The 23,156-nt window shown below is 50.2% G+C and overlaps 1 protein-coding gene across 14 annotated transcripts in view; it reads right to left on the bottom strand.

The window, feature by feature from the left end:
* Positions 1-23,156, bottom strand: part of Arhgef2 (Rho/Rac guanine nucleotide exchange factor 2) — a 42,504-nt gene continuing 19,348 nt past the window's right edge. For 3 of the 14 annotated variants that reach the window (XM_060377706.1, XM_060377708.1, XM_060377715.1), the window contains 21 exons: positions 18,720-18,864; positions 16,702-16,769; positions 16,330-16,393; positions 15,577-15,706; positions 15,263-15,372; positions 14,973-15,119; positions 14,174-14,424; positions 13,440-13,565; positions 12,816-12,933; positions 12,432-12,680; positions 9,795-9,871; positions 8,589-8,758; positions 7,292-7,446; positions 4,932-5,132; positions 4,473-4,589; positions 4,302-4,369; positions 4,134-4,169; positions 3,903-3,953; positions 3,305-3,748; positions 1,421-1,604; positions 1-1,102 (listed from right to left, as the gene is read on the bottom strand). In XM_060377706.1, the coding sequence (XP_060233689.1) occupies positions 1,029-1,102; positions 1,421-1,604; positions 3,305-3,748; positions 3,903-3,953; positions 4,134-4,169; positions 4,302-4,369; positions 4,473-4,589; positions 4,932-5,132; positions 7,292-7,446; positions 8,589-8,758; positions 9,795-9,871; positions 12,432-12,680; positions 12,816-12,933; positions 13,440-13,565; positions 14,174-14,424; positions 14,973-15,119; positions 15,263-15,372; positions 15,577-15,706; positions 16,330-16,393; positions 16,702-16,769; positions 18,720-18,864 (2,985 nt within the window). In that variant the 3' untranslated portion in view covers positions 1-1,028. Of the gene's footprint in view, positions 1,103-1,420; positions 1,605-3,304; positions 3,749-3,902; positions 3,954-4,133; positions 4,170-4,301; positions 4,370-4,472; positions 4,590-4,931; positions 5,133-7,291; positions 7,447-8,588; positions 8,759-9,794; positions 9,872-12,431; positions 12,681-12,815; positions 12,934-13,439; positions 13,566-14,173; positions 14,425-14,972; positions 15,120-15,262; positions 15,373-15,576; positions 15,707-16,329; positions 16,394-16,701; positions 16,804-18,719; positions 18,865-19,069; positions 19,224-21,585; positions 21,736-23,156 lie in introns of those variants that run through there. The other 11 variants (XM_021637722.2, XM_021637717.2, XM_021637723.2 and 8 more) reach the window with 7 other exon arrangements.

Raw genomic sequence — 23,156 nt, 5'->3', positions numbered from 1 at the left:
CGTGGTTTAGGTTTTTAATTTTTCCCTGCTTGAGCTTTTTCTTCTTTTCCTTTGTCTTCCTTTGTTTCTGTCGTGTTTTGTTTTTAACAATTAAATTGGCAGGCAAATGGCTATCGCTGGTGGGCATTAGGGTTGCATTGAAGAAATCCCCCCCACCCCTCAATTCTTGCTTACATTTCAACTGTAGTTGCCATGGTGGGAGGTGAGGGGAAAGTTCTAGCGGTTTCCCAACCCACCTTAGAGCTTCTTTCAAATGGCTGAGGAAGAATTCCGAATAGGAGCCCCCTGACTGTAGATGAAAGTCAGTCTCCCCAATTCCTCAAGTTCAAAGACATGGAGCTAGAAGTGCCTACAATCTTCTTTTAAAAATATAAAACACGTGCAGTTGGCTTTGGTACAAAAAAAGAAAACGAACAAAAAAAATATTCTGGTCCCTGTGGATTTTTCCTCCCCCACCCCAATACATTATGGCTACCCTAGCCTCTACTCCATCAACTCCAAGGAGGCAGATTTCCATGGAGGATGAAGAGAAGGAAGACCAGCAGGAGGAGGCTACGGGGAGTGGGGAAAGGGACACGGTCCTACCCACAGCCCTCCTTAAAGGGGCAGTAGGCTCTGTGGCCACAAATGGGTGTCACTAGGGCAGGAGTTAGGCCTAAGCATCTCCCGGCGGTGTTAAAGGAGAGGCCCTGCAATCCCTATGGCTTGGTTCCCATGTCCCTGGTCCTTTAAATCACTCTCCCCCATAACCAATAAACAATAAATAAATAATTTTTGCTAAGTAGAGGGAAGAAGGCATGAAAAACTGGCATCTGTGGTGTAGCTCTTGGATGCCACCAAGGGTACTGTGGCCTCTAAATCCCCCAGTTCCTACATGGGCCCCAGGTATCCACGGATCCCAGGAGCTGGCAAGGACAATCAGGAGTTCTTTCAACTATTCCCTCATTATTGGCAGAACGGAGTCCCCAAGGCTTGCCCCGTTAACTAATGTTCTTCAGTGGGGCATCAGGCAGGGCGGAAGTGTCCCCTTAGCTCTCTGAGGCTGTAGGCTCGCCGTCTCGGCTTTCTGTCTCCTCTGGGATGTCCTGCATTCTCGTGAATTCTGGAGGAGGACAGACAGGGCACAGGGGTGAGGGGAGAGCAAGCAGGATCTCCCATGAGGAGTAGCACACTCACTCAAGGACCCTAGGGTGTGGGGTGGGGCCTCTGAGCACCTTGGCGGGATGACCCTTGGGCAGCAAACTCTAAGAGGTATTTGAGTATCTGTGTAAACCGTTTTACTTTAGAACAGATTTCTACTACTTGTGAAGGTTGGAGTGACCAGCCAATGGGAAAGCACTGCTCCTCAGGAGCCACCTATATTCAGCAGCCTCACCCCCAAGGGGTGGACGCAGACGCCACGGCCCCACTAGGGTCTCACCTCGTGGGCTGTGCGGTGGAGACAAGCGGCTACTGCCTTCCTCTTCACTGCCAGTGTCAGGGTCACTGCTGTCCTGCAGCCTCTCCTCAGGGCTTCCAAGCTCCTGCCTCTCCCGGTCATCAAAGGGTCGGGGGAGGGAACGAACAGTCACAGGCAAATCCAGACGGTCATGGCCTCGACTGGTCTAAGAAAAGCAAAGCACAAGTCTGGTGTGAACACTGCAGGCAATGAGCCCCACACGCCTCAGATCTGGGGGTTTACCAACGACTCCCCCTCAGTAGATCCACCACTCAGTGAGATAACCGTCTCGTCTGCCTTGAACACTCTATACCCACTGGGCTCAGCTGCTCCTCCAGTCTCAGCCTTCACATGCAAGAACTCCAGGGACCCGTAATGCCCACAGAGACTACTACCAGAAATCTTGGGAGAACAGAGCATATTTGTTCGTTGCAAGTGCTAGAGCTCTGCATAGGCCTCTGCCACTGAACTGAGCCTTAAATCCTTTTGTATGTGTGTGCACTCATGTCTAAGGAAGCCAGAGGTCATGTTAAATCTGAGGAAAAGCCGTTTCCACAGCTGTCTGACTAAAATAAGATGTACTTAGAAGTGCATGAGGGCCTGGCAAGACGATCACCTCCCCCTACGTCGGTGTTTCAGAGAGCTTTTGGGGTCCCTTTTAGGGAAAGGGTTAGAGTTGATAGAAAACAGCCGTTGAGAGAGTTGGCTACTGTTAGCACCAAGAGTGAAGAAGAATGGGGGAATCAGGGCTGCCTCTGGGATAGAAAAGTGAGAGAATGTGTTCAGGAGTTTAGCAAGGCAAAGGGCTGGGATAACATCCCGGGCTTACAAGGTCAGCATAGATTGAAAAATAGGGTTTGCCGGATACATTAGGTTAGAGAACAGAAACTTACTCTTGAAAGGTCTGGAGACTTAATAACAATGTATACCAACGTTACTACTTAATAACGATGTGCCTCCTGCTTCGGTTTCCCCTCATCAGCCTCAGGTGTCATCCCTTTTTTTTTCTTTTAGATTTATTTTACGTGCGTTGGTGTTTTGCCCGGGTGTATGTGTGTGAGAGAGGATGCCAGATCCCTGGAACTGCATGTAGGTGCTGGGATTTGAACCTGGGTCTTCTGGAAGAGCAGTCAGTGCTCTTTTAACTGCTGATCTCCAACCTGAAAGATGATGTGGCTAGAGGCAGTGTGATTATTTCTTTTCCTTTCTTTCTAATTTTATGTGTATTGTTTTGCCTCCATGTGTCTGTATGAGGGTGTTGAATCCCCTAGACACAGGCGTTACGGATAGTTGTGAGCTGCCATGTGGGTGCTGGGAATTGAACCCGGGTCCTCTGGAAGACCGGCCTCTTAACCACTGAGCCACCTCTCCAGCTCCAGGTGTCATCCCTGAAGAGTCTTTAGCCTTGTGGCAGCACACACCTTTAATTCCAGCACTCAGGAGGCAGAGGCAGCCTGTGAGTTAGAGGTCAGCCTGGACTACAGAGCGAGTTTCAGGAGAGCCAAGACTACACAGATAAACCCTAGAATGACCCACCCCCCCAAAAAATGTAATCTACCTTGTTCTATGAGACAGGGTCTCCTATTGGAACTCACCAAATAGGCTAGGCTGGTTGGCGGGCGAGCTGAGAGCATGAACCATGAACCTGTCCTTCCTCCTCAGCACTGGGATCATGAGCATGAACCATCAGACTCTGAACTACAGTTCTGGTTGACTGAGCTTGTACAGTTCTGGTTGACTGAGCTTGGGTTCTCATGTTAGCAAGCATTTTACCAAACGAGACATTCCCACAGCACAACAAGCACTGTCATTCAAATCTGTTGCCTGCTATCCCTTGGGCTCAAATCCTCACATCAGCAGCCTTACCTGAGGAGGATTGAAGCTCAAGTACAGAGCATCGCCTGCTGGAAGGCTGCGGCGTCGAGGGTCCAGAGGCCTGCGAGCCCAGGGGGCTTCTGCTGGGAGTGGCTCGTTTTGGCCCAAGGCAGCCAACTGTCTTCGGGCCTCTTCAGCCTCCCGCTCCAGCAGGGCCCGGGCTTGTTCGCTCTCCCGGAGCCGGGCCTCCAGGCTGCCGGCTTCAGTCGCCCGCTCTTCGCCGAGCCGCCGACAGCGGCGCAGCTCCTCCTGAAGCAGGGTGTGTTGCCGCTGCAGCAGGGCCAGCTCTGTAGCCTGCTTCTCGGGAGCCGCGGGGGCAACCGCAGCCCGGCCGGCTTCACCATCCCGAGAGTTGGCTCGGGAGAGCTTTTCCCACCGTTCAGGGCCCTCAAGGTTACGGGCTTCCATCAGAGTGTCCTGCTGGGCTACAGCAGCCTGGGGGTGGGATGAGGCCAAAATGCTTCAGAAGTCATTTCACTCACCTTTCTCTCAATCCTGGGGACCCGGGGAGCTTGCCTGGGGGGTACTTAAGCCTGTTAGAATCACTGGCTCCTCCCCATCTTCCCCACTGCAGCCCTTGCTCACTGACCTGCAGGCCATGTAGAAGTCCATAAAGATTGACCAATCGCTGTAAGGCCTCCTGAGGACAGGGGAGAGGATGGGATAAGTACCCAGAAGTTTATTGAGAGGGTGTGGAGACATACTTAAAGTACAGATTCTCCCCTAAATCGACCAAACTGGGGCTATGATGTCTCAGCAGAGGTCAGAAGGCAGAGGGCACCTTCCCTCTGTCTCCTCTAACAAAGAATTCCCATCTCACCTCCTGGGGTGACCGCAACTGATTTCCATTCCGATCCTGCAGAAATAAACAAGAATAGGGAGTTGGCAGGCACAGACCTGGGGCCCTGGACCAGCAGCTTTCTATTGAAGGTCCACAGGCCAGCTGTGACCTTCCTCTCACCCCTTTCTGACTCTCCCGAGAACCCACCTTCTGGCTGGAATCTGAGTCTGCTCTACAGAGCTCAATGGAGCCATTGAAGGTTCTGGCCTCTCCATCTGTTGCAGAAGAGAGAAGAAGGAGCAGAGCATATTTCTGGGACTCCAGAACCCTTGTCCCTTCTCTAGCCACGCCCATCTTGCTGTCATGCCCTGTACTCACTGGCAGTGATCCCAGGACTGGTGTTGCCACTGTCAGATTCCAAGGGCAAGGCTGGTTCTCGGGGAGTCAAAAGTAGGTCCACACCAGGCCCCACCAGCAGGTCTTTCAGGCCTTCCACTGAAGGGAAAGAAGAGGAGGTGGGGACAGGAGACAAAATCCCATGGACATTCACCCAACACAAAGACATTCAAGCACTTAGGGAGTCCACATGTGGGTAGTGGGGTTTCAGTCAGCCATGTGGCATCCAAGGGACATCAAAGATGCCCAAGAGGTAGCACCGCCTGCCAGAGGGAGATGCATGCCATAATAAGGTCAGATCTCTTCCCCTGTTCCCCCCAGGAACTGGACCAGGATAAAGCCTCAGAGGAATTTATGAGCTGACATGGTCCTGGTTTAGGGCTGTGCTCTGTGATGCTCAGTCAACAGCCTAGACACTTACTTCAGTGGGAGAGCCCTCACCTTCACGGATGGCATCTCTCAGCAGCCGCTCGCCCCGAGGGGACTCCAGAGACTCAGAGCGGAAGAGGCCCCTGGGCACGGTGGGCAGGGGCATCCCCCCGACACCATCTTCGTCTGCCTGGAACTGGGTCATCTCGGCAAACAGCCCGACCTTCTCCTGGAGCAGCTCTACCAGCGCTCGGTCCTTCTGCTGCAGTTCCACTGCGGACGGCAACAGGTGAGTGTGGAAGGAATGGCCCTCGGATGCACACGCCCGTAAAGGGGCGACCCATGTAGAGGGGCAGGGCGGGCAGAGGCGGGACTTAATTTTTAGGCGTGGCACATTCCCCAAAACAAAGCAAACCTCTGTGTGTGTGGTGCGAATCATCCTGACTTTTGTTTATAAGGGGTTAGGGTGCCCACCTCACCCTCTCCATGTTAGTTAGAGCATGTGTAGATGCTCCCAGAGAGACTTGCAGTTAGACACACTATATGACTAACTTGACTCCTTTAAAAAAAAAAAAAAGAAAAGAAAGAAAGAAAGAAAAGATACATATATGGCTGAGGATATCCTTTGTGGTAGTTTGAATGAGATGTTTCCCATGAGGGTTAGGCATTTGAATACTTAGTTCCCAGTTGGTCACAGTCTGGGAGGATGAGGTGGGAACTTGCTGGAGGAAGTGTCACTGGGGGCAGGCTTTGGGGATTCAAAAGACCCACACTGTCTCAGCTGTTCCCACCATTAACGAAACCCTTACCCTCTAGAGCTGCAAGCCCAAAAGAAATCCTTTCTTCTTTAAGCTACCTTGGTCATGGGGGCTTTTTATTTTTTATTTTAGCTTTTTGAGACAAGGTTTCTCTGTGTAGCCCTGGCTGTCCTGGAACTCAATCTGTAGACCAGGCTGGCCTCAAACTCAGGGACTGGCTTGCCTCTTGCCTCTGAAGTGCTGGGATTAAAGGCGTGTGCTGCCCCCTCTGCCTGCATGTGCATGGTGTTTTAGCACAGCAATATAAAAACAACTGAAACAACCTGGAATTCCTGATCCTACCATTACCTCCTAAATGCTGGGATTACAAGTGTGCACCACCACACCCTGCTCTCACAAAAAAAAAAAAAAAAAAAGCAACAAACAAACAGAAAAAGCACTTAACTTTTGTTTGTTTTTGAGACAGGCGATCTCTGTGTAGCCCTGGCTGTGCTGGAACTAGATTTGCAGATCATGTTAGCCTCAAACTCAGAGATCCTCCTGCCTCCGCCTCCGAGGTATTGGGATTAAAAACCTGTGCCATCAAGCCTGGCATTAACCTCTATTTTTATTCGTATGGGTATTCTGCCTGCCTGCAGGTCTATGTACCATGTGCAGGCTATGCCTTCAGAGGCCAGAAGAGGGCATTAGATGCCCTTGCGATAGAGAGATATTAGCTACTAGATACTCTCTGTCTCTTTTTTTTTTAGATTTTTTTTTTAATTTATTTTATTTTATTTTATGTGCATTGGTGTCAGGCCTGGAGTTACAGACAGTTGTGAGCTGTCATGCGGGTGCTGGGGTTTGAACTCTGGTCCTTAGGAAGAGCAAACAGTGCTCTTAACCACTGAACCATATCTCCAGCCCTCTCTGTCTCTTATTATAAACACCTGCACACATCTATTTGCACTAATCCTACAAAACTGTTGCATAACACTTCACGTTATTTAAACCTGGCCTTTTTCATTTAACAATGTATTTTGGGATAGACCTCTATCAGCCTATATGAAGTTTTCAGCTTTTTCCCAAGATTTATTTTTTTCCCTTGAGACTGAATTTTTTTTTTTTTTTAATGTATATAAGAGTTTTTCAGAGCTGGAGAGATGGCTGAGGTTAAGAGCACCAGCAGCTCTTCCAAAGGTCCTGAGTTCAATTCCCAGCAACCACATAGTGACTCACAACCATCTGTAATGAAATGTGATGCCCTCTTCTGGTGTGCAGGTGTACATGTATAAATAATAAATAAATCTTAAAAAAAAAAAAAGTTTTGCAAAGGTGGTACATGGTTTTAATCCTAGCGCTCAGGGAGGCAGAGGCAGGCATATGGCTGTGAGTTTGAAGCCAGCCTGGTCTATAAAGCGAGTCCAAGATGACCAAGGCTACACAGAGAAAACCTGTCTCAAATCAGACAGACAAGAAAGAAAGGAAGAAAGGAGGGAAGGAAGGAAGGAAGGAGAGAAATAAAGACAACTGTGAGTCACCATGGGGTGCTGAACATCGAACCTGGGTCCTTTGGAGGAGAAGCCAGTGCTCTTAACCCCCGAGCCACCTCCGGACCCCCTCTTGTCTTTCCGAGTAGCACTGCATTTTGTATGGATATGCCATAAATCAGTAAGTTCTCTGGCGGGAACTTACTCTTGATCTTCCGGAGGTAGGCCTCAAACTCCGTCTCAATCAGAGGGAAGTCCTCCCTGGATGGGCATCTGCTGGGCAACAGGCATGTTGGATTTGTGGAAAAAACACCAGCAATCAGCTTTCCTTCCTTTGCACATGGTCCACAGGAACCTCCTCTAGAGAGATCGTTCTCCTCACACTGCGGCTTTGTTCAGCCTTTGCACCAATTACCCACGTACCACTATACCCTGCCCCCAACGCTCATAAAGGTTAGAACACGCCCTCCCTGGGGATGTCGCCCTAGGCCTGGTATACACAGGCCTGCATTCACTCTCTAGCTTTGAGAAAAAAAAAAAAAAAAAAAGAGTTCACTTTGTGAGCAGTCTTCAACTTCTTTGTTGTTATTGTTTTCAACTTCTGGTCCTCTGTGATGACTTATGTGGTGACGGGATGAGACCCAGAGCTTCTAGAATGCTAGGCAAGCACTCTACCAACTGAGCTACATCACTAACTCTATTGTAGTCTTTGGTTTGGTTTGGTTGTTTTTCTGAGATAGCCCTGGCTGTCCTGGAACTCTGGAAACCAGGCTGGCCTCAAACTCAGAGATCTGCCTGCCTCTGCCTCCCAAGTGATGGGGTTAAAGGCATGCGCCACCACTGCCTGGCCTGTTTTATTATTTTTTTTTAAAGACAGGACCTCAGGCCAAGCTGGTCCTGAACTCCTTATGCATCAGGGTTAGCCTTTAACTCTGAGTCCTGCCTTCATTTTGCGGGTTACAGACATTCATGCCACACCAGGCAATTTTCAACATTTTTTCGTGAGCTTTTACTTCTCCCCTATTGCAATTAGACACTGGCTGACAATTTCAAGTCCAGTGGCTGTCCTAAGCATTAACTGCTCTAGCACAACTGATTTACTTCTTGCATCTAGTGATTGGAGTTTATGAATAAAACACATTCAGTTCACTAATATCAATGCTTTAATCATCCTATTCTTCCATTTTTAGAAAATGAAGGTAAAATGTAACATAACTCAGGTAAGAGCCTTGTTTCTGTTGCCAGCGACATCAGCACAGCGGACACTGTGTCACCTGACGGCAGACATGCTACCACCCTATCAGATCTCGACACATCCCTTTGTCAGCTCACAGTGATATGGTAGCCGGCTTGTCTGAATAGGAATTAGGACTTTTCATGTGGCCTTTTTAGCTTGTCTATTTCCAGTTTCCGCCTAGCCGCTCATGATGGGTTCCGTTCCCAGGAAGGATTCTGCCTAGGACCTAAGGATTAACACACACAAGCCGCAGGCACACACTCACACGCGCACGCTCTGCTGAATGACGCGGATCCAGGTGCTGCGGTCATCCCGGGACGCTGTGTGCACCTCGTACATCTCGGGCGGGCCGGCACTGATCAGAAACATCCCTTTGGCCTGGTTGGCGATGTCTCGTACAATCAGATTCTGCAAGGACACCACCGAAGGCTTGTCCTATTCGGGAAAATGAAGAATTAAGCCTAGGAAGGTTTTTTTTTAAGATGTATTTATCATGTATACAATGTTCTGCCTGCATGTACACCTGCATGCCAGAAGAGGGCCCCAGATCTCATCATAGATGGTTGTGAGCCACCAAGTGGTTGCTGGGAATTGAACTCAGGTCCTCTGGAAGAGCAGCCAGTGCTCTTAACCTCTGAGCCATCACTCTGGCCCCAACACTAGGAATTCTCACCCTCAAATTCTGGGTTTTCAGTTTTAGAATAACAAAACAGTTGAAGATGATGCTGTATATGGAAGAGCCCAAGCATTAGTACTAGCGAAGATTTAGAAGTGCATGTGGGACCCTTGATTTTCTCTGCGTCTGTCTGTCTATCTATCTGTCTGTCTGTTTCTCCTGGGTCTCAGTATGTAAACCTAAACTGGTGTTGAACTCACTATGCAGCCCAGGCTAGCCTCAGAGTTGTAATTCTCATGCCTGTTTTCCCAGTACTGGAATATAGGCTTGTGCCTGCTTTACTTTTCTTGTTTTTGAAACAGGGTCTCATTATGAACCTTGACTGGTGTGGAACTTGCCATACAGACCAAGCTGGCTTGAACTCAAAGATCTATCTGCCTGTGACTGCCTACCAGGTGCTGGGAGTAAAGGTGTGCTCCAGCAGTCCCACAGAAAGTTTACACTTACTTATTGTGTAGAGGTGCGGTCTTCACGTAGACTAGGCTAGACTTGAACTCAGCATGTGGCTAAGGAGGCCCTGGGACACCTGATCCTCCTGCCTCAAACTCCCAAGTGCTGCAATTACAGGCATGTGCCTCCATGTTTGGCCTCTAGGCTTTAATTCACCATCTACAAAATGACGCTGATGACGGCTCTCCTCCCAGGGTAAACATGCTTGTGCACAGCGATAGCACCCAGCTGTTACCTTACTTTTTATTACATAGAATTCACAGCTGTAACAGGTATTTGACTCCATAAGACTGTCTTGGGCTTGGTGAGAAAAGCAATGGATAAGAGAACAGAAGGCAGGCTCACCAGGGCAGGAAAGATGTACTTTTGGTCTTTTTCCTGGAGAAACACTAGCACATCTGTCATTAGCAGGAGCAGCACATCTGGCCAAGACACAAAATCGGAAAATGGTCAGAGAACTAAAGGCTCAAACAAACGATTGGCCTGCTTCCTGAGGACTAGATCCACCTTATCAGGCTGTTTCCCAACCCCTGCAGCAGGCCTGCATTCCCTATCATTGCTTCCTTCATTCTTTCTGACCTCCAATCTCCTCCTTCCTTCCTTTCTTTTATCTTTTCTTTTTCACTTTATTCATTCATTCATTCATTCATTCATTCATTAATTCATTTGTTTACTTTTGGTGTTTCAAGACAGGGTTTCTCTATGTGGCCCTGGCTGTCCTGGAACTCACTATATAGACCAGGCTGTCCTCAAACTCAGAGATCCACCTGCCTCTGCCTCATAGAATGTTGGGATTAAAGGTGTGGGCCACTACCACAAGGCACGGTGTCCTAATTCATATAACAAGGAAATGGAGGGGAAGAGAGAGATTCCTGTGCTGTAAGACAAAACCATCTCTTTGGTAGCAGGGACACAATGGAACTGTTGTCTCAAATGATTCAGATTTGTTATTATTATTATTATTTTTAATCAGGCAGTTTTGGCCAGGTGTGGTGATCCCAGCACTCAAGAGGCAGAAGCAGGCAGAATAAGTTTGAGGCCAGCCTGGTTTACACAGTAAGTTCCAGGCCTGCTAGGAATTGCATAGCAAGACGTTGTCTTACAAAATGAATTAAAACAACAACAACATCTAAACCACCTAGTTTTGATTATTTTTGGTTTTGCTCTGTGTTTTTGGTTTTTTGAGACAGGGTTTCTCTGTGCAGCCTTGGCTATCCTGGAACTCACCCTGTCTAGATCAGGCTGACCTCATACTCAGAGATCCACCTACCTCTGCCTCTGGAGCACTAGAATTAAAGGCGTGTATTACCTCACCCACCCCAGTTCTGATCCTTAGAGTTTATTTTGTATGTGTAAATGTTTTGCCTGCATGTGTGTACATGCCCCACGTGCATGCAATGTCCACAGATGCCAGAAGAGGGCGACAAATTCCCCAAAACTGGAGTTAGTTGTAAACTGTAAGCTGCTATGTCTGTAAAAACAAGTGCTCCTAATGCCTGAGTCACCTCTCCAGCCCCTGATTCAGCCCTACCCCCAGCATAGCCCCGCCCCAGCACAGCCACTGTTTGTTCTAGAGGCTCTATAGAGCTCTAGATATACCTGATGCTAGGACAATTAACATACCGGTGCAAGCAATCCTCCTGCCTGCAGCTCTTGGATAGTAGGAACTACAAGCAAGTACAGCCAGGCCTAGCTTGAGCCACGACTTTTCTACAATGAGGGTTGTGTCCTTAGGCTTTAAGTTGCATGTCTGGAATCTGACCAATGGCTTTTTTTTTTTTTAAGATTTATTTATTATGCATACACTGTTCAGCCTGCATGTCACAAGAGGGCACCTGATCTCATTATAGATGGTCATGAGATGCCATGTGGTTGCTGGGAATTGAACTCAGGACCTCTGGAAGAGCAACCAGTGCTCTTTAACCTCTGAGCCATCTCTATAGCACCCCCAATGCAATATCCTTTAAGGCATCTAAAATGCACTGACATATTCCTGCTTCTTACTTTTTGCACAAGAGAGGGACAAAGTTAGTTTCCTTCCAGTAAAGTAAAATGAAGGCCACCCCTCCACCCATCACCTCTGACTGATCTCATGTCCTTTGACTCCAGCAGGCCCTGCTTCATTTTCTCTTGTCCCACCCTACCCCCACCTCTGCCCCAGGCTCTCAGACCCTCATGGGTCCTGCACTCAGAGGAAGGGAAAAACCAAGGACCAATTCTTTAAGACCTGAATGCCATAGTCAAAAACACAGTCACCCTTTGCCTGTGAGGATTTTGCTAAACTGTGGACACAGAAGGGGAGGGCTTTTGCTAATCGCTCAGAAATAGAGCTCTCCAGCCTTGCTATTTTTAACCCTCAATGCCTTATATTCTTAGCTGCTGCGTGGGAGGGATGGGAAGGAGAGAAATGGATGGAGAGAAGAGCCTGGTAAAGACTGACAGTACCCAGGCCCTAGGAGTAGGAATTTCACAGCACAAGTGGAATTTCATATGAGTCTGGCTTTTGGTAGCCCCCATTCTTCACCTCTAAAACTGAGGTCTTTAAAGGTGCTATTTTCTTGTTCTGATTTAGGGGCAAGGACTTTAGCAGTGCAGATAAATTCTAAAAACCCAGCCCCCAGCAGAGCCCTGTACTCTGATCTCTCTTCTCCAGTTTCCCTGTCCTTCACAGTGTTCAGTTCCCACTCTGGGTCTCCCAGATGTATTTCTGTTGGGACTGTGGTGGAAGGAATCTTCTGATCTGTGTTTCTATGTCGTCTTAATTAGAATGGTGGTTCTCTGGGCATCACAGATTACAAAAATAAATGCATTCCAATAAAGAAGTCCCCAACTGGCCCATGGCATCAAATGTAGAGTTTAGATCTTTTTCCTCTGAATCTCACTCTAAGTGAAAGGCTGTAAAAACAGTCCCTAAGAGCAGCTGCACCTTCCATTCAGATAATCTACCAATAACTTATCAGGTCTGTCAAGAGGGCCACTGACCTTTGAAGCGTCCTGCGGCTGTCTTCCAGAGCAGACAGCCATCATGGATAAGTTTTCTCCTTAAAAGCTCCTCTCGGCCGAAGGGGCCTTTGCCAGGCACGGGGGTCTGGGCCCGAGGGTCCATTCGGTTGTAGATCTCCTGCAGGCGGGCCCCTTTCTCAAGCTCGTGCACATCCTGGTCCACATTGGACAGCAGCTCCTTCACCAGTCCTAGGGCTGTTGTCAGATCTTGGCACTCTTCTTCAATCCCTGGTGACAGAGGGCAAGCAAGAAATACAGTTCAACTGGTGCCATTCCAACCCAGTTCTACCTGAGACTGCTCAGAGCACCCCCTACCTCCACCAGCTGCTTCCCCCAGATGTCCCCAGGCAGGCTCTTCCTCACCGTGGGAATGCTGTAGGATTCGGTTGATGAGCACTGGATATTTGGTGATCCGCTGAGTTACCAGTAGAATGCACTCCTGAACCCCATGACGCTTCAACACAGCTGAGCGGGTCACTTTCTGTACGGGAAGACGAAAGACTAAGGAGACAGAAAGACTGGAAGCCCAGGTTCTGAAGCCTGCCCACCCTGGCATCCGCCCCACGTTAGCCTAGGTGGTCAGCTTCTGGGAAACAAGGAAGAAAATGTCATAGGTCTGTGGTAATGATCAAACCAATAAAGACAGAAAACTAGTCCAATGTCCTCTTGCCCAGTGAGGAATGGCTGTTGATCTAAGAGTGAGCTGGGCATGGTGGCACAGCCTTTAATAACAGAACACGGAAGGCAGAGGCAGGTATGAGTTCTGAGGCCAGCCCTGGCTACACAGTGAGTTCCATGACAGCCAGGGCTACACAGAGAGACCCTGCCTCAACAAACAAAAGAGATCTAAGAGCACACAAGTCTATAAGGGTATTTAAGTGTCTGCCCTCTAATCATGCACTACTCCCATCTGCTCCCCTGAGGAGGCCAGAGGTTTGGGTTTGAGCTCTGAGAAGGCGGAGCCTGGGCTTGGAGATGTTTGCTCACTCGGATGAACTGCTGGAAACGTTTGTCTCGCGCGTACAACTCCTTATAAAGCTTTAAGGCCTTGGTGTGACGGCTGCAGAACTCTGAGTAGGTCTTGCGCATCAGCTCCGCATTGGAACCTGAGAACTGGGAGTCAGGAGAGCAACACTGGGTCAGCACTTGATGCAGAGCCGCACCTCACCCCCGAGCACACCTCTGGCCCGCTGCTAGACAGCCTCCTCCTCTCCGGTTCTCCCCGCTTCCCTTCTGGCCACCAGAGTTTGGTGGGAGGTAAAAATTGCTCACTCCTTGGCCAGCAAGTAAAAACACTTGTTATCGTACTGACAACTTGAATTCATGCACTCACACACACGCACGTTCTCTTATTGAAATACCCAGGTATGGTAGTGTGCACCTATAATCCCAGCACTTGGGAAGTAGAGGCAGGTATATCTCTGTGATCTCAAGGCCAGCCTGGTCTACATAGTGAGTTCCAAGTCATCCAGGGCTACTTGATAAGACCCTGTCTCAAACCAAGAAATGCAAGCCAAGCGGTGGTGGCACATGCACTTAATCCCAGCACCAGAGAGGCAGAGCCAGGTAGGATCTCTGAGTTCTAGGCCAGCCTGGTCTACAGAGTTCCAGGACAGCCAGGGCTACACAGAGAAACCCTGTCTCGAAGAACCAAAAAGAAATGTTCGCTCCTGTCCTAACTCCTTCTGCAAACATCATCCAGGGGTCCTGCCTTTTCCTACCTGGCTGATGAGCAGGTCACCCAAACGATGGATGACAAAGTTCCGGGTGCTGCCTGGACATAGGGCCTGGCGCCGGCGTTCTAACAGCTGGCTGAGGAAGCGTGTATGGATGTCACTAAGCTCATCCACGCAGGGAAACAGGCCCTGGACTACTCCTGGCTCCAGCTGCAACTCTTCCAGCATCCCAGTGCGAAAGAGGCGGGTCATGATCTTCAGGGTCCTCACGTGGTGCAGCTCTGTCTGGATTAGCTCTATGAGACAAATGACATTTCTCCCTGCACTCTACCTCAGGCACACCACTTGCGGCCCTAGGCAGTCTCCTCCACATTGATACTCGCATCGCTGCCATCTTAGATTATTTTCTAATTTGTTTTTATCTCTATGCCTTGTTATTTCAAGCATTAAAACATTTTAGAGCAAGAATCTTGTGTGTTAGGTGTACAGGTTTCCCAGTTCCCAGCACAGTGTTGGGCATGGATGAGGCAGAATGAAGACTGAGGCCTGAGCTGAGGAAGAGGTATAGACGCGGCCTTGGCAGCTGTACGCCATGCCACACGCCTATAACCCCAGGACTCCGGAGGCTGAGGCAAGGGGACTGACAGTTTGGGACCAGCCTGGCCCACATGGTGAGACTATTATCTCAGAAAAAAAATAAAAGAAAAAGTAGGTGCACAGGCCCAACCTGGTGCCAGCCAAGGACAGGATGAAGGTGTCTGGACAGGTAGGCAGCAAAGGGAAGACACAAATAAGTAGGGTCTGGTAAGAGAAGGGAAGACCAACGTGTCCTTAGCTTACTTACCATAGATGACATCTTGCTGTTTCATCACCTCCTTTTTATGCTGCTGCAGGAAGCTGCTGTCCACGGCAAGGCTCCACGAGTCTGCAGCAAAGTCCTTCTCGTCCATCTCAAAGTCACTCATCAGCTCACTGTAGAACACTTCTGCACCTAGACATCGGTGCAGGAGGGACATCAGGGCCCAGTTCTCCTCTCCAGGACCTGGGCCCTTCCCTGGGTCCTCTCTCCCCCTCCCAGGCTTCTCACACCAGCCATGCCAACACTCTTCCTCCCCCAGGGTCGGGTCTGCTCACCTTCATCAATAAGGGATTCCACAGACAGGGTTCGATTCCGCATGTTGAGGGAGTCTGTGGACTGGGAGAGGATCCGACGCAGCCCCAGAGGAGACTCATCATTGAAATGTCTGAAGGAAGTGGAGGCCATCTGCATCACCCCCACTCGGGCAGGAGGTCCCTTCCCAGGTTGGGCTCCTACGGTAGCTACACTGTGTCTGAACTTATCTTTCAGATATCTGTCTCCAGTTCTGAACTCAAGGAATGAAATGGTGCTCTCTTGGACTACGGACTGCTCTCCTGCCAGGCTCCCTCCTCCCCAAATAGAAGCTCACCCAGCAATGTTGGTGGTGGAAACACTCTTGGCCAAAGACAAGGAGGAGCGGCCCCGACGAGAACCTAGGAGGGACTGCCGGAAGCTATCAGAGGGGTAGATGGCAGAGGTTGGCCGCTCTCTGGTGGTGGCTGTAAAGGAGGCCAAGCAGGAAAAAATTTAATTCCTCAGCTCTGTGGTCTCCCAGGCTCCTTAAGGGGAACTAAGGTCAACTGTGTAACCTGTCCTCAGCTTCTTAAGGTCAAAGAAAGTTGGCAAAACCCATCAAGATAATGTACTGAGCAACCCTTCTGCACGAATTTAGAGCCCGTTCTGATATGTTCTTCAACCCCAGACAAGCCAATGAGCAAACTGAAAGCCAGAAACTGTTGTTATAACTGAGGTTATCTTTCTTCCCACTCCCAAGCAAAATGTAAGACCGGGCGGGGATGGCCCAAGCAGGTGAGAAGGAACTTGGCCACCCTGATTTTTCTGAACTGACACTCGACAGCTGCCACAAATAATCCCCCAAATGACATACAGATAAGTGGCTATTATAACAGAATGTGGCAAGGCTCAAGTACCCAGCCATCCTGGTCCCTCATCCCTATTTGGACTAGCCTGTCTTTATACTAAGCCATCATCCCTTAGGCCACTCCCACCCAAGGCACTGCCTTTTAAAAGGAGCTTGTCTGTGTCTGGGTATGTCCTCACGGGGGCAGCAGAGCCATGGCTCAGAAGGTTGGTGGTCTCGGGGCTCTGGGAAGTTACTCACTCTTACTTCGAAGAGAAACAGATTGCAAGGCAGTGTTGTTCTTCAGCAGTGCAGCTTTCTGTTGCTGTGAGACACAGGGTGAAAGAGAGATGCCAAAACAGCTGTCGCCCACAGACTACCTTGCCGTACACCCAGGACAAGCCAGGACCTGGCAGCTGCCCTCTTGGGTGAAAGCTGGCACTGTGGTTAAGGGCATCAGGGTAGTTGCATTAGCGCTGCAGGGCTATGACAGTAGGCCTATGGTCTACGGTCACAGGTCTGGACTGCCCCCATTGCAAGGAGAGGGACACAGGGCAGGGAATGAATGGAAAGGCGGCAGAGATACAGCACTCACTGCCCTCTCCCCCAGCCCTCCCCCACCTGCCATCTCACCTTCTGCTTGACCTTGGTACAGTTGGCCAGGGTGTCTTTACAGCGGTTGTGGATAGTCACATTGCAGGCTGGGAGGGTGGGGTAGAGAGGGTGAAGGGAGGGCTGGATGGCACAGGAGGGGACACACCCACATGTAAACACCCAGCTTCCCAGGCCATACATTCTGCAGACACTCTCCCAGGATTCTTGGTCATTGTCACATGCCAATCCCTCCCTTGCCTCCCTCTTTCTTCAGGCACGAATTGAAGTGAGGGGAGTCTGCTGTGGACCATTCAGAAGGTGGGAAAGGCCTCTGGCCTGGGGGGACCAGAAGGAAGAAGGGGGTCTGCTGCTTGAGAAGAGCAGAAAGCACAAAGGAAAAGACACTGGCAGATGAGCATGGGGCCTCCCAAGAGCAGAGGTTGGCAGAGAGAGCCAGAATGCCCCTTGATCCCCGAATCCCTCCTTGATTCACTCAACAACTCTCATTTCAGATGAAGATGAAGAATCTGGTGTAGATGCTGTTGGCTAACCTAGGTCCGCCAGCGGCTGGAGAGCTAGGAATTAAACTTAGATCCAAAAGTCATACTTTTCCACATACATGCCAGTGGCTCCTGCTCGTCGCTTCAGTCCAGACCCAGTGGCCCTTCTTCCCCAGCTTCGCAGCCTTCTGCATTAACTCCATTCAGGCTGCTTTCTCCTCGTAGGCCTGGGAAGTTCTGTTCCCCCATGAAAGCAAACTACAGCTCCCACACTCCATCTGCTTCTCCCCATCCCCCACCCCTCCTCTCCATGAAGTAGGAAAGGAAAAAGAAGTAGCTGAGCCTGGGCTAAGGACCATGGCTGTTCCCTTCCTGACATACCCTCAGCTCTGCAGCTTCTCTTCCCCACCCCCCACCCCGGCTAAACACCACAGGAAACTGCTAACTCAGGCAGACAATGCCCAGCACCACGCTCACTTCCACAAATACAAGGCGCACAAGGGCGGGGCAGCAGGGGCCAACAGAAGCAGGGCTGTGGCAGTGCCCACCCTCCTGGAGCTCCCTTCTCCTACCCCTAACACCTAGTGTCTCTGGATCAAACCTCCGCTTTCCACCTGCTCTCAAAATAGTGCTACCCACCTCCCCAGTTCCCCTGGCAACAAGCTTCCGGATTGAGTATTTTGTCAGGTCTCTAGAGGGATCTAGATTGGGGTTACCTCTTCATCCTTTTAGCTCTACATTAACTGGTAAGGAAGTGGGGGTGGGGGAGGGTAGGCCTCATGGTTCTTTCTGAGGTTCCTTCCCAAAGTCCCAAAGGGATTTGGAGGCTAGAGAGGAGTTGTGCTGGTCAGCATCAGGCTACAGCACTCCCATTCTACTCAGAGGCAGGCATGGGGTGGGGCAGGGCGGAGCTGGAGCCCTCTGCACTGCTATCCTAAGGAGACAGGAATTCCTCCCTATGCACCTTCAGCACAGGGCCACCCTGGGACAGGATAAAGGTTAGACATGGGCAAGATGAGGAGTTTTGAGTCCTTCTCTCCATCGCACAAGTCTCTACTGCATTTCTTTACAGGGATAAAGAAACAGATAATCCCGTCTTGTCCTTGAATCAGCAGACTGCAGCTTTCACCCACATGCAACAGAAAGGCTGGGACAAGGGGATTCCGGTCTAAACTGTCCAGTGGGGCCTGGGGAGACGGGCAGAGGCAGCTGCAAGGCTGGCAGCTTCTCTCCAATCCTTTCCCACCCTGCTACGTACACACATTCCTGTGCATTCTCTGAGTTGTCAGCAGCTGTTCAGAGAGTGAGGGGGATACCCAAGCAAGCGACAGCTGCAGGGACAGTCATCCCAGCCTCTGTCAACCCACACCCAAGAGACAGCTTATGCCACATTCCAATAGCCACCACCCAGCGTAAGGAAGGGCAGCAAGGGAGCAAACACCTGAGCGTGGGACTTGAGCCCAGTGGCCCCAGAGAGCTGAGTTCCTTTTCAGGATCCCAGGTAGAAAGGACAAACAGAAAAGTGGGGGTTGATGGTAATCGAGTCAAACAACTTACTTGGGCAGATGAGGGCTTCCTTGGCTGTGATGCTCTTGTTGCAGGCATAGCACATAGTCATGCCTGAGACTGAGATGGTGGTAAAGAGGTGGCCGTTGGTATAGCGAGCATCCTTGGCTTCCTTCATCTTCTCCTTTTCCCGGGTCTGTGCAAAGGTTGAGAGACAGAAGTGAGGCTAGAAGTCACCTATGTACCTGGTGTCCACAGAAACAGGCTGAATGAAAGCAGAGGCATGGAAGAAATGCCTGCCTACAGAGGGCGGAACAACATCAATTGCCAAAGCATAACCTGTCCAGACATGACCAGGCCCCAGACAGTCAGTCCCAAATGCTCCTAGGCCTCTGACTTACCTGACCCCGGCGACTGGGCTGCCTCCTGTTGCCACTCATCTCCCTAGCTCTAGATCTCTGCGTCCTCACTCTACCTCCCAGCCTTAGCTCTGCTCGCCCCCGGGCTGCTGTATGCTTTCTCTGTGCTGGGGGAAGATGCGCAGAAAAGAGGGGAGGACCGGGGAAGCAGAGAGTGCCAGCTCACCAGCGCTTTCCAATCTATGGGAGTTAGCTCCTCTCATAACCATGACAACGGGTGTTGGAGCTGCTGTCTTCAAAGCAGTCATGGGGGAGCAGGGATGGGAAAGCAGAAGATCCCCTCGTTAGAGTGGCTGGAGGGACAGAATGCCTCTTCAGCCACCCCTAACCCGGGAGGTCAGGGCCCCAAACCTCTAACTCTTCTACTTACACTCACTTAAAGCCCAAAAAATCCCTCTCTGACTCTGTGTGTGTGTGTGTGTGTGTGTGTGTGTGTGTGTGTAGGGGGCAGGGGCTCAGGTACCCAAAAATACCCTTAAACTTTGGATCTTCTGGCCTCCACTGCTCAGTGCTGGATGTGTTCCCTCTTGCTCCTGAGATACACCTTTGCCTTTAAGCTTTCTCCCACTTCACCAGCTTCTGCAGGAGTCCTTGGCTTCTTTTCTGTTTCTCTCCAAGCCCCTAACTTTTCCAAAAGCCGCAGAAGGTGAAAAGACAATGCTAGCTGTGGTAACTCATGCTTGCTAATTCCTGCGCTTGGAAGACTAAGACAGGAATATCGCAGCAAGCCTGGGCTATAGAACAACTGTCTCACAGAAAAACAACAACAAAACACACACACCACAACACACACACACATACTCATACACTCATACACACACAGCACTGAGGAAATGGAGACAGAAAACTTGGGAGTTCAAGGACATCCTTGGCTATATAGTGATATAAGGCCCTGTCTCAAAACACCACCACCAAAAAAAAAAAAAAAAAAGAAAAGAAAAGAAAAAAGTTTAGAAGAGGGTAGACAAGAAAAGCAAAGGCACCTGCTGCCAAGCTTGATGACCCTAGTTCAATCCCCAGGCCCCACATGGTAGGAGCCCAGAACGGACGTCCACGTTCAAATGGCATGTACTCAGTAAATTAGAAAGGGCAGGACCGCTTGTACAGTGATGCAGGGCTTTAATCCCAGCACTCGGAGGGAGAGGAAGGCAGATCTCTATGAGTTTGGGGCCAGCCTGGCCTACATAGTAAATTACAAGCCAGTCAGAGCTTCACAGTGAGACCTTATATCTAAATCAATCAGTTAAGTAATTTAATTAAAGATGGTAGAAGACTAGAATACCACGCAAGTGGCTGAGGCTGAGAATAGGAGCAGCGAGCTGAGCACACTGCCTGGCACCCTAACACAGAGTCACAATTCAATGAAAAGCATTCAGCCTGGGCCTGGACAATCAGCTCGTGTGCCACTAAGGGGAGGATGGGAAAAAATGGGAAGTGTAAAGGTGCTGAGTCAACAGTGCAGGCCCAGAGAGCAATGGACCCCAGTGCCCTAGGTCCTGGGTGTCCTGGACCAAGATCCCTCTCTCGGTCCTCAGGGAAGCCTAAGGATGAAAGAGCCCAGTGGTCTGGACGTCATTTACTTTGCATTACTCCGTTCATGCTCCTTCTGCACCTCCACCAAGAATGTTTCCTACTGTACTGTCTGTCTGTTTTTTTGTTTTGTTTTGTTTGAGTCAGAGTCTCACCTGTCTGGCCTTGAACTAAAGGTAACCCTCCTGCCTCAGCCACCCAAGTACTGGATTTACAGGCATGCAGCACCAGGCCAGGGCCTCTTCTTGCCCTCAGCCCTGGTCTTCTCTCCTCAGGTCTCAGCTCTCGGCCCAGACGCTCCTCCTCCATGCCTCCACCTTCCTCTCAGCCGTGTATCTGCTTCTCCCCTAATGCCCAGGTCCTCCCCCGCCCCCCATCCCTGCAGCTGACTCCTCTTCCCTTAGACTGTAGTCTCAGTCACTTCAGTGTTCTCTTCTCTGGTGGCACCCACCAACCTGAATCACTAGAAAGGTCTCCCAATGGTCTGCTCTCCAGCTATGTTGTGGGAAAGTACAGCTCTTTAAATGGATTGTTTTTAGATGAAAGTCACCTCAAATTTACCTTGTGGGACTTCAAAGGCCAAGTCTAAATATCTCTTCTCACTATCATATACTCTCTTTCTCTTCACCTCTCTGACCTCCCACCATTCTCTAGGACACCAATCTAAAGTATGAATATTTATGACAATTTAATTTAAAACAAACAAGCAAGCAACCATGAGAATAGCAGTAAACAGAACACACGCCTGGCAAGGGCCACTCTAGAAATTACAGATCTCTTCTAAAGCTGGGACAGGTTATTTCCATGTGGCTCTCTGTACTACCTGCCTGGACAATTTTTCTGGGAGTGGCTAAGGGAGAAAGGACTGGGGCCAGAAAAGGGCTCTGGGAGCCCCTTTCCTCCTTGGCAGCACTGCCCATACAGATCCCAGCTGCTCTGGTCCCTGCCTTCCACCTGCCAGCACTCACCCTCTCTCGAAGCGGCCCCTGATCTAGGTGGGCAAGCAGAGGGCAGCAGCCACAGCAGCAACAGCACATCCCAGCCCGGGCACTGGCCAGCAGCGACCTGGCACTGCCTAGCACTATTGTCCCAGAGATGGCTGCACTGAGCCCGCCCCAGGGCTCAAGCTGTCGAGAATGAAATGACATGAGCACTGCTTACCAGGGGGGAAAAAAATGGGCCGGCTTGATCCATTCTCTCCCATTTACACAGCATAACAGCCCTTCATCTTCTCCATGTCCCAGCGTGTCCATCAGAAAAAGGCCAATCACAGCTAGGCCTAGTACACACACCTACAAGTCCAGCTATTTGGAAGGCTGAGGTAAAGGGGATGGACAGTTCAAAGCCAGCTTGGCGAACTTAGCAAAAGAAAATTCTAAAAATGGGCAGGGGAGGTTGCTCAGGATTCAAGGGTCTAGGAGACATGAAGCACTGGGTTCAATTCCAGCACCACAGAGGCAGTCCAAACATCTACCCCAGTGCTCAGAGCCCTTTCTGCTGGACCCAACCCTCTGCCGTCCAGCTCTGGGTGTCCCCCTGCTTCTTCACAGATCTGGAAAGACTTCCCTGCTCACTGACAATATCCAGGCTGTTACATGTTGGGTTAACTGAATATCAAGGTGAGCAGACTTGGGTATTGTGGCACACTCCTGTAATTCTACAACTTTGGGGGACAAGGTTGAGGCAGAAGAATCAGGAGTTCAAGGCCAACCTTCATCCTGAGACCCATACCTAGCACAAAGTACCCAATGTGTGTTGGGAAGTGGAAGTAAAATAGAAAGAAAAAACAGGGTCTCCAGTAGCTCCACTACTCTGGGGACACCCTTTGCCTATGAGAACCTTAAGAACGTCAGCCCCCTTTCCTGTCTTTCCTCTCCCTCCTCCTGGAGCACTCCCAAGCCCACTCTCCTACTTCCTCTGACTTGAGACCAAGATGGTTTCCTCAGGAGGCCAGAACACCAACTCAAAGCATCCTTCCACACCCAAACCAGATCTTGGCCATTGTGAGGGAAGAGTGCTGGGGCTGAGTGCTGACAAGTTCTGTCCATCTTGTGCACTAGGCTGAGAGAAAACAATGATACACATAAAGGCAACAGACTCTGGCTTCCCGGGCTCCTCAGGGTGAGTGAGGGCTACTCTCCCAGCCTTATGGCCTCATCTCTCCACATCAAGGCCTCTGGGAGAACTGTGTGGTGTTCACAGTCACCTCTGTTGGCAACTGCAGGGACAGACGACTATTGAAGGAGTCCACTAGGACTGACTGCCCATGGCTCTGCCCTGGACAGCCAAGACACAGGGTCACTGGTTGTAAAGGGGAAGGGCTGCTGCTCAGCAGGGCAGCGCTTGCAAACTTGGTTTCAATTCCACAAGGGGAAATCTATGAGACTGGGGAGGGAAGAGAGAAGACTCCAGATGTCACTCCCAAAGGAGGACTTCGGGCGGTCTGTGGAAAGCCCTGATCCCTCAGAAGCTCTGGGGAAGGAAACGGAAGACTGGGAGCTGAGAGAAGGCGGCCAAATGCAGCCACTAAAGCCAGAAA

This window comes from Meriones unguiculatus, chromosome 2 (assembly GCF_030254825.1).
Source record: "Meriones unguiculatus strain TT.TT164.6M chromosome 2, Bangor_MerUng_6.1, whole genome shotgun sequence".
Classification (NCBI taxonomy): domain Eukaryota; kingdom Metazoa; phylum Chordata; class Mammalia; order Rodentia; family Muridae; genus Meriones; species Meriones unguiculatus.
This window is presented reverse-complemented; position numbering and strand designations above follow the sequence as displayed.